At 40.0% G+C, this 10,614-nt stretch overlaps 1 protein-coding gene across 1 annotated transcript; it reads right to left on the bottom strand.

Moving 5' to 3' along the window:
• Positions 1-4,568: 4,568 nt before the first annotated feature.
• On the bottom strand, positions 4,569-5,525 carry LOC308503859 (olfactory receptor 56A4; the record flags this gene model as incomplete). The annotated part of the gene is made up of 1 exon (XM_081063530.1): positions 4,569-5,525. Exon 1 carries the CDS (start codon positions 5,508-5,510, stop codon positions 4,569-4,571), a length of 942 nt encoding a protein of 313 aa, XP_080919656.1. The 5' UTR covers positions 5,511-5,525.
• Between the last annotated feature and the right edge of the window lie 5,089 nt (positions 5,526-10,614).

The raw sequence follows: 10,614 nt of genomic DNA, 5'->3' as shown, positions 1-10,614 counted from the left end.
GGAGCTATACAAGTAAAGATATATCTGTGAAATATCTTTAAAAATTGCCGTTACCTAACCTGATAACGCACATGAGATCTTTTATTTGTTCAAGAAATATAGTTCATATGACATTACATATATAAAATGCTAAACTAACAAGCAAGCTTTTATTGATTTAGCTTATATATATATATTGAGCACCTAATTGGTGTGTGGTCAAACTCATAGCAAGAGCTTAGTAAATGTAGGCTACATAAATAAATATTTGTCATGTGAGCATTACTGCCATCTAGTGGTCAAACTAACTACATTTCTTGAACAAATAAGAGTGTATGAGCAACATAGTGAACTACAAAGTAACTGCACTCATGTGGGATATAAAACTGAAAGCAACAAATGAACAAGACAAACAAACAAGCAAAAACTCATAGAAACAGACAACAGTTTAGTGGTTACCAGAGGGTAAGGGTGAAGGGGGTGCTAGATGAGGGTAAGGGGATCAAATATATGGTGATGGAAGGAGAATTGACTCTGGATGGTAAACACACAATGTGATATATATAGATGATGTATTGCAAAATTGTATACGTGAAATCTATGTAACTTTACTAATAATTGTCTCCCCAATAAACTTTAATTTTAAAAAAAGACTAGTAGTCTGGTTTTCTAATTCCTGGGCATGCATTTTTCCAGTAAATTCAGTGTTATTGAAATGTATATGAAACTGCTCCTAGAAAATTTTGAATATCAAAAGTTTAAGTACGTGAAATACCACAGAACAGTAATCATTTCATACGGTTTGTCAATAAATTCTAAAGAAGTAAAATGAAGATTTCAGTAGGGGATTTTAGCTCCAGGTATACTACCATTTTGGGGGGAATTGTCATACTTCTGAGTCTGGATGAAAATGAGATGGGGAGAGAAGAAAGGGAATTTGCCCAGGTTTGCTTACAGATCATCCCAAATAGGTGAAGTGTATAAAAATTAACATAAGTGAAGTAGACAAAATTTTACTTTCCCATTCCTTTTCTCACCTCAGTGAAATAAACTACAGTTATGTACCACATAAGTACATTTTGGTCACTGACAGACCTCATATATGATGGTGGTCCCATAAAAAAATAAAACTGACATTGTTAAAAGTATCATGATGCCCTTAAGTAATTTAATTTAGCATTTCCATATCTTGCTCTACTATAAACCAGCATTTTTGCTTAACACTCAGTAAAAAGCTGAACAAAGCAGCATCAGATTAAAAAATAATTTACTGGTAAGACAAAAAAAGCAACCTAGTGATTAGAACAATAAACACAAAAGATAGCTGTGCTGCATCTTATCTGCATATGTATTTGGTAAGTAACTACTTAAAAAAAGAAAAAGAAAGCCACTCTGCATTTCCCTGGAAAAGGAGGGAGGAAATGGAAATGAAGGTTTTAAGATAAGACTTCTAAGAATAATTGAAGAAATATTGAAACATGCCCAGGATATGACGCTACATGGACCGGAGTATCAGTTCTCTTTGAGTATCTTCTCAATCGTCCAGGTTCTTGCTTGTGAAGAAGTTGCCAGTTCCTGCTGTGCTCTCCTCTGAAGCAGAGGAATGATCATCTCCGGCAGATGGATTTTTGGACATGATGTTGGGGCACCCTTGGGCACAAAAAATCACCCAATCAAGGTTTAATGTGGGTTTTTTTTTTCTAGAATATATAGTATGGGCTGCTTATTAGGATTTTCTTTTATGTAGAACCAGTGAGTCTCAAATAGGAGTATGTGTCAAATCACGTAGGACTCTTGCTGAAACATAGATTGCTGAACCCAACCCTTAGTTACTAATTTTGTAAGTTTAGGGGGATGCCCAAGAATTTGCCTTTCTAACAGATTCACAGGTAATGCTAATGTTGCTTTTCCAGGAACAACACTTGGAGAATGAGAGAGTTGCTCCCAACTATGATAATTCACCTAACCACTGATTCAGACTAACCCTAATCCAAGACTGTTGCCTCAGTTCAGCCAGCCCTAGCCACAGCTCTGCTCAGCTTCAAACATCAAATTGATTGCTTCTCCCATAATCTGTAGTTATTTAAGCACAATTCTGGCCAATCTCGGGTGTCCCAATTTGAAAGTTATCTTCCTCCCAGGGACTCTCTGAGAATTCTGTAGGTTCTTTTTTCATGGTTTTGTTACTCTGCTTGGATCCATAGTTCTTAGATCCATCTCTCCTTGGAGGACCAAAGTCAAGGACAAGGTATCCTTCATTTTTCTTTATGGCAGTTGGCACAAATTCAGACAGTTACAATATGCCTCTATTAATCAAAGAAGGAATACTCTTTGGTCAGCCTTCCTGCCAGCGATAGACCTGAGCTGACCTTCCACGAGCTCAGTTGACCCACACTCTGATGGGCTCACGCTCTTCTGACATCAGTGATCTTCATTGTCTTCACAAACTAACATCTGAGGGTGCAATAACATTCTCTAAAATAAACAAAGAATCAAGTCAAGGCCAAACTCAGTGTCACTTACGGTTCGCTTTTTTACATTAAATTTATTGGTGTGACATTGGCTAGTAAAATTATATAGGTTTCAAATGTACATTTCTAGAATACATCATCTATATATTGCATTGTATAAGGGGGGAGTGGTAGAAGAGGGAAAAGGGGCCAAATATATGGTGATGGAAGAACTGACTCTGGGTGGTGAACATGCTTGGCTTTCCAATGTACTGTTCCCAAAAATATAAAAAAGAAAGTTGGCTCCAGACAGCAGTTTGACCATTCAGCTGCAAATATGTGACTCCTCAACTTCTCACTGGTCTTCTACTTGTGGCTTTAGCCCCTGGACAATTTTATGATGATGTTGTCCCTATAAAAGCCATTCCCTTGTGGCTGAAACATGGGGAGTCAGTTTGGGGATCCTATTCCCATAGGCTCCCTGCAGATACATGATCCTTTCCCTAAGAAGATTTCAGGGGAAATAAGAAACAAGATGTGCACGTATAAGTTATTCACTTTTATTCAACGACAACAAAAAAGAAGACTACCATATGTAAAGAATTATATTAGCAGCTCTAAAATATATAAAGTTAAGAAGACAAATAAAACTCTGCATCAGACTCAGAGGAATTTATAATCTAGTATCAGAGGGAGATATACACATGGTAGATTAATCCATTGGGTCCATTGTGGAGTAGGTAGAGTTTAAATTTAAACTTCTAGAATGGAAATAGTTTGTCAAATAAAGATAATGGCACTGGTTTTCTATGTGGAAGAAGATATTTGAGCATAGACTTTATGAAAATATATTAGAAGACATAACCTGAAAATAATGAACTAGAAGCAACTGAAACGATGGGTGAACAGAAGAGTGTTTGAGAACTTTGTATTTTGGTTAGGATCAGGCTTTGGAGTTGTAAAACATAGGAGAAAGAATAGAGAAGAGCTGTTATTTTGATAAAAGACAATACTATACAAATGATAAGCTATTTTATAAGTCCCTCAAGAATGGCTAGCTTCATCATAGATAAGCTATATTAGAAGACATTCTCAAATGACTCTTAGAAAAGAAGCTCTCAGTATCCAAAAAAGGGGCCTAGTTACCAATGTAAATCAATCCCAGGAAACATTGGCTAATATCTGAGTGCCCACTATTTTCAGAGCATCGTTAGGCGGGGAAATGCAAAGAGTAAAACACACTTATCCTTGTTCAAATAACCCAATAATTCAAAAGCCTGGATCCTATAGGAAGCTATGTTGGCACCTGCACAGGAAATAAGGATTGACACAGCAGGAATGAAAGTAAGATGAGAAAGCCAATTTTAGTATATCTAAGATAAGCAGGAGAGAGTGGGGATGCAGATAGTGCCTGAAATCTGACGGAAAAGTCAGGTAGGATCAGATAAGTCAGAAGTTGGTAAAGCACATCTGAAACACACACACACACACACCTAAAACAAATCAGACACACACAGAATTGAGTTGCCTTAAAGTCTTTAAAAATTCATTTTTAAAAGGGAAAGAACTACAGGAAATTCATATTATAGAGAAGTAGCGTTAGATAAATATATTAACAAGATCTCACAGGTCTAGAGGAAGCAGATGATGGTATGGCCCATGTCATTCACTCAACTATAAGAATCAAAGTTCTGAAGCCAACTTCTGTATCTCCACAAGAGACCCATTCATGTCACAAAACAAGTTTCAGCTGTGACAGGTAGAACCAAAAGATCTAATGTTATACATATCTAAGTATTAAGCAATAGAGAAAATTAGGAGACATTGAAAGTGGTTCTTTATTTGAAAAACAATCTCACTATAATTAAGCTAATATAATTATAGTTTGATAAATCCTTTCACATAGATGAGGTCAGGAGAAACTTCCAGGTGACTCCAGAATACAAAAAACTAAGGTTCCTGTCTACGCAGTAAAAAACAAAAACAAGATGTGAATATCTCCATAATCAACTGAAACACTGAAGAAAGAAAAATCCAAACTTATTTCTTCAGTAACTATTTAAATTTTCTATGCATCATGAAAATTATCCCCCATTATCAATTTGTGTTCCCTAGGTCAGATCTCACTTATTTTACCTCTTACAACCTCCTCAGCAGTTTCTGCATTCCCTGCTTGATCTCCTTGGTTCTCACACCATAAATAATGGGGTTCAGAGCTGGAGGGATGAGGTGGTGCAGGATGTTAAGCAGGATGGGGACATCCGGGGGAATTCTCTTTCTGGCCAGGTTAGTGATGACCAGAACCAACAGAACTGTGCTGAAGAAGAGGATGAGGATGAAGTGAGAACCACATGTGCTCAGGGCCTTGGCCGCAGCACCCTCAGCCTTGATCCTCAGCACAGCTTTCAGGATAAAGGAGTAGGAGAGAACAATAAGGATGAGGTCAGAGCCCAGTAGAGTCCAGGCTGTCACAAACTGGTAGAGCTGATTGAAGGTGATGTCATCACAGGAGAGTTTGGACACAGACAGGTTAGTGCAGATGCAGTTCTTGATGATGGTCTCTGCACAGTATCTGAGCCTAGCAGAAAGGATTGGAACAGGAAGGAAAAGGAGCCCATTCCGGGACACAATAAATACAGCAGCCCTAGTCACAAATTGGTCAGTGATGATGGATGAGTATCGTAGTGGCTGGCAGATGGCCACATAGCGGTCATAGGCCATGATCATGAATGTGCAGGACTCCATGGCAAGGAAGCAATTCATGATGAACATCTGGATAAAGCAGGCTGAGAAGCTAATGGACCTGAGGTCAAACCAGAAGATGGCCAGGACCTTGGGGATGACGGTGAGGCAGAGCACCATGTCCAGCAGAGAGAGGAGGCTGAGAAGGTAGTACATGGGCTGGTGCAGAGAGGCCTCCAGCCAGATGGTGATCAGGATGGTGGCATTGGCTCCCATGGCCAGGAGGAAGAGGAAGCTGAGGGGCAGCGACAACCAGTGCTGCCAACTCTGGTAGTTAGGGAAGCAGATGAGGTGGAATTCAGAGACTGGAGCAGTGGAGTAGTTGCTGGGTGTGGCCATGTAAAGTATCCTGTACAAGCTAGAAATTATAATCGCTTAATATGTAGAACAGAATATATCACCATCAAAAGTATATCTCTTCTAGATGTAGTAGAATTCAGGTTTTTCACTGGGGCTCTTAACTTGTCCCAATGAAGTTTTTAAATCATTATCATCTCATCAATTATTGGTAACATTAACTGTACTAGGCATGATGCTAAGTGTTTATAAGTGTTTATATTCACAATCTCACTTTATCCTTTAAAAAAAACACTTAAAAATAATTAATACTGTTATCCTAATTTCACAGATAATGAAAGGATACATGTAAAGGTGAGCAGCATAGTTTGATCAAAGTGAGACAGCCAGTAAGTGGTGAAGCCAGCACTGAGAGTCAGGGAATCTGACTCTAGCATCCATGCTTCCAGCCACTACATAATATTTAGTCTTAACCAGCACAATGACTTAATTAATCCCCTTTTTCCTTCAGTTTAGAAGGTATAGCTAGATGGAGAGCTCTGTTTAGTGACTCCACGAGAGTCCCAGAAAAGCCCAGCCCCCTACTCCATACAATTGGACAGGACTTAATTTCAGAATTCTTTATTTTCACTCTTCAGGAAATGATTGGATTAGAGGCAGAACAATTCTTGCCCCACCCAAAGGCATGATTTCTTTCAACCCCAAAGAAGTATTTCCTTTAAACACATACTGTTTATCATTCTCTTACTGGATTATTTGCTGTTTATTCTCTTTGTGAAGGTTCAGGAGATATCTTCTTTGTTTTGGGTCCTTTAGAATGGACTGTGAATTTCCTATTCTGGTGACAGAGACAGTCAATACTGAGAGATACACCAGAGGTTCACCAAAAGCAGAATAAAAGCTAGCTAGTGAGTGAGAGTTAGGCATATAAACCTATATAAAAATCCATTTACCTGGTAAGCTAAATTGTCTATGATTCCCTGTGGTCAGGATCCAATTTTCCTAGCATATAGAATCTATGTTGTGAACTCATCTGCTTTGATTCCAGTTGTTTCTCTAGTTGGGTGTTGTCTTATTTCCCTTGCTACTAAAAGCACAGGGTAGCCAAGTACTAAGAAGTGTCACAGTAATGGCTATCAAATCAAAGAAGAGGGGAAAAGCCAGAGAGTCATGGCAGGATATATGATGGAGCCCAGGAGGCATATGATCAGGATATTTGGGGTTCCTGATCCTGCTCACCTGTGCCATCTGAGTGTCGTCTCTAGGAGGGTGAAATGTGTATGAGAACGTATTGGGCTAGCTGCTAGAGAAGATAAGATCCGGGGACTTTCACTTTGAATATCCCAGACTTTCCAAATACACACAAATATACAAACATACACACACAAACTTTCTATCCATTGTAGGGCTTTAAGGAACCAAGGATTCAGGAGTTAAAACTGGGGTAGGGACAATTATGAATCAGCTTTTTCCTGTAGTTTCATATGTGATTATAAAAATGACCCTTAGTGTGAATCAGAAAACTAAAGATAGAAAAAATATCTACCTTTTCTGAAAAGGCTTCTCCTTTCCAATAACCTCAAGCTCCCAAGGCTCAGAGTGACTCCATCTGTTTGAACAAGTGAGAAAATAGTCAGCTCTCTGTACCCGGTCTTAATGTTAGGCATACTAATGTATAGCATGGATTTAGCAAAACAACTTCTGTGAACATAAAAATAGAGGAAAACTGGGGTGGGAGTAAGCACTTATAATACAGTATAATTATAGCTCTAATAAAGATAATTTTTCAAACAGTCAGATAGGGACAGAAGTACACACAAATGAATCATGTACTATGGTTGAAAAGATGATCTCAGACAGGTAAATTACAAGACTGGCTCTTATATTCTTTCAATGACCCTTACCTCTATTTAAACTCAATGGCACCTAGCTTTCTCATTAATGAAGTAGATAAATGATATGTAACTTCAGGTGTTCCTGTGTGTAGGAAAAGGGGATATCATTTCCTGAGGTTCTGTTAGGCCGGGAGATACAGCAAGCTGAGAGCGTCAGAGAAGAATATGAAAAAAGAGGTAACATTCAGCTGTGGGAGAAGAGGGACTGTCCTTGTAGGCAGTGGTAAGAGAAGAAAAGCCTGTTTGGTAGGATTAGTGTTAGGGGCTGGTAGAGCATAAGTTCTTTGAGGGAAGGAGGTAGGAGAGCAGAGGTTCCGGAGACAATGTGTAAAGGGACACAGTGGAACAAGCAGCCATGTGATGTCCACCAGATAACAGGCGTTATCACGCACACTGTAAGGAACCACAAAAGATCTGAAACGGGCAAGTGATGTGTTATAGAGGGACAAAGGGGAATCACACAGAAGCTAAGGACTCTCTTTGAGAGTCCTGAATAGTCTGAAGGAGAAGTGATTACGATCCCAACAAAGGCGATGGGAGTGGAGAAGAATGGATGTATTCGAGGGATCAGAGAACAACAATTTTAGTGTAAGAAGGCTGAGGGGAGAGAGGGAAACTGCACTCAGGCATGTCACTGAGGATCTTTGAACTGATATAGGGAAGAAATGTCCTTTTCAGACCTCCTATAGCATTGATGTAGTCTCCCAGGTAGTATACATTGCCAGCCCTCTTTCACAGTCCCCTTTAAATTCCTTAATAGCAGGGACCACTTTTCTTCTCTCTGTAATCTCTTTAGTGAAACTGAGGCCTCCTGACCTGAAAACGGAGGGATTGTTGGCCATCTGGGGCACTGCTTTCACCTTCAACACTCCAATTCTATCAGTTAGCATTCACAGACTGACATTCACAAAGGAGTTGTTGTAGTGGTTCCTTGTTCTAAGCGCTAAAGAACAAAACATGGTCCTTGACAATAAGATATTGACAGTCTGAAAAGGTCAGACAAGTCTCAAGTTAACCAAAATTACAACAGAAAAACAGAAGATTTAAGCCGAGCTATGATTGTCTAGAAAAAGAGTGATCTTGGCTCATAGATGAATTGAGACTACTGTAGAAAGGAAGATTCTGACCCAGCCAGGCACAGAGCCTGGGCATTCTAGCCATGATATGGGTAGGGGTCTCTGCATCTACAGAAGATCTGAACCCACAAACCTAGGATGGCCAAAGACTGACTCAGCCTGTAGCTGTGAATGAAATACCAAAGTTAGAGGGGTCTGTGTCAGTCACTCTGTACCAGGATCTAAGCATCGTGGCAGCTTTGGCTTCTATACCAGAACCTATGGAAAGAGTTTCATCTGTACATACCAGGCTCCCAGAATCCTCTCCTCTACCCTCCTCATCATCTTCTTCCTTGTAACTTTCCTAGCCCCAATTGGAGACGCACCATCTTCAGCAGGTTGCACTGCTGCTGTTTCTGGCTGTTGAAAAAAGCACTTTTAAACCAAGGCCTCTTTAAAGGTTCAAACCTTTAAACCAGAGGCTGATTTTATGGGCCCTGGCTCCACTATGCTCCCTCCCCTCCCCCATTGCTCACAGGAGTTGGTGCCCCGGCTAAGCACGTGTGTTCTGAGGCTCTCTGGTCTATTTCCCAGGAGAATATATTTAAAAAGGCTTATTACAGCATTGTGAATAAAGTGAGGATGGAGAGATCAAAGGCTATAGGGAGTATAAATAAAGAAAAAGAAACTCTGGGAAAAGGATGGTAAGGAAACGCAGTGATGAGAATCTTCTCAGGAAACATTTCTATGTCTATACCCATGGGGAAGAACTGAATAACTGTCCTCAGCACTATTAACTCTGTGGAGGGATGTGACAGAGAAACAGCCTTGGCCATCAAAAGAGCACGGACCTCAGAAGAGCATGAACCTCAGAAGAGCATGGAACATGGGCAACCGAGGGGAGTAGGCAGCACTTTGTCTGCGAGCTCTACTCATGCAGTGGGAGTGTTCGTGCTCTGGTCCCAAGCAAATCCCTGAGAGTGGCCCTGATTACACACGTGGTCTCATTGTCTAAGTTTCACCTTCATGGTTGTACTTTGTCTAAACTCTTTCCCTAGTATGGTTGTAGAAAATGCAACTGTTAACAGTACTCACCTTCCCCAGAGCAACACTTGGCATTGATTCCTTGGGAAAACAGTGGAATTGTCACCAGTACAGCCACCACTCTGCACTGATGAGCAATAGGACCTGGAAAATGTCCTCTTCTGTAAAGGTCTCTAGATGCTGCTTAGGATGAGGATACTTGGCATCAATCTAGGATTTTTGGGGCTTTGGGCACAGGAATCTTGGAGTGAGGACAGAAAGTGGAGTCTGGTCCTAGATCTTACACTTTCCCACCCACAACTGCAGGGCAGAAATGTGGATGGAACGTGATCCCATTCCCTCCGTGCACTAACTCCTCTCCTGCCCCTTCTCTGCCTTGCTACCTGGAGGTCCTGGGTGAAGCCCCAAAGTCCTTGGCAGCGTCAGATAAAGTCGGTAGACATGCTCAATGAAGAAAACTATGCCCTGAGTGAATCATCTTCATTTAATGAAAGTATGTTGCTAGAACATGCAGTATATATTGGGCAAAATATCCTGGTCCTGAGTTTCTAATAAACGAGTAACCCTTCTCCACTCTCAGACCATGTGCGTGTGGTAAAGGGGCAACTGGAGGCTTAAGTTTGAAGCCTTGTTTTAGCACTTCCGGCTGCTTCTCCTGGACAACTTCCTAAGCTCTCGGACCACAATTTTCTCTTCTGAAATATGGGGATATTGAACCTTCTGACAGAGGGTTGTTGGAAGGACAAAATCACTTTTACTGTTTCATTGAACAAAAATGTAGACTCTTTTGTACAAAGCTCTATACCACATGTTAGAAATGCAGTACATAAAAGAATGATTTCTGCTTTCTTAGAGAAGGAATTCAAAACTTAACATAAAGTCACATGAAGGATTACACAATCTGAATAATAATAGTAAATTTTCACTGAGTTCTTAATGAGCTATATTATTCCAAGTATTACATGATATTTTATTTAATTTTCATAACAAACTAATGACATACATGTTATAGTCAACAACTATACTTAACAATTCTTGATTAGGAATCCCAAAAAAAAAGATACAGGTTATGGTTGAAATGCGTCCCTCAAAAAGATGTGTTGAAGTCCTAAGTTCCAGATACCTATGAATGTGACCTTATTTAGTGATAGG

This window comes from Rhinolophus hipposideros (assembly GCF_964194185.1).
Source record: "Rhinolophus hipposideros genome assembly, chromosome: 10".
NCBI classification, from domain to species: Eukaryota; Metazoa; Chordata; class Mammalia; order Chiroptera; family Rhinolophidae; genus Rhinolophus; species Rhinolophus hipposideros.
Note: the sequence above shows the minus strand (reverse complement) of the source record. Positions and strands in the feature narration are given on the sequence as shown.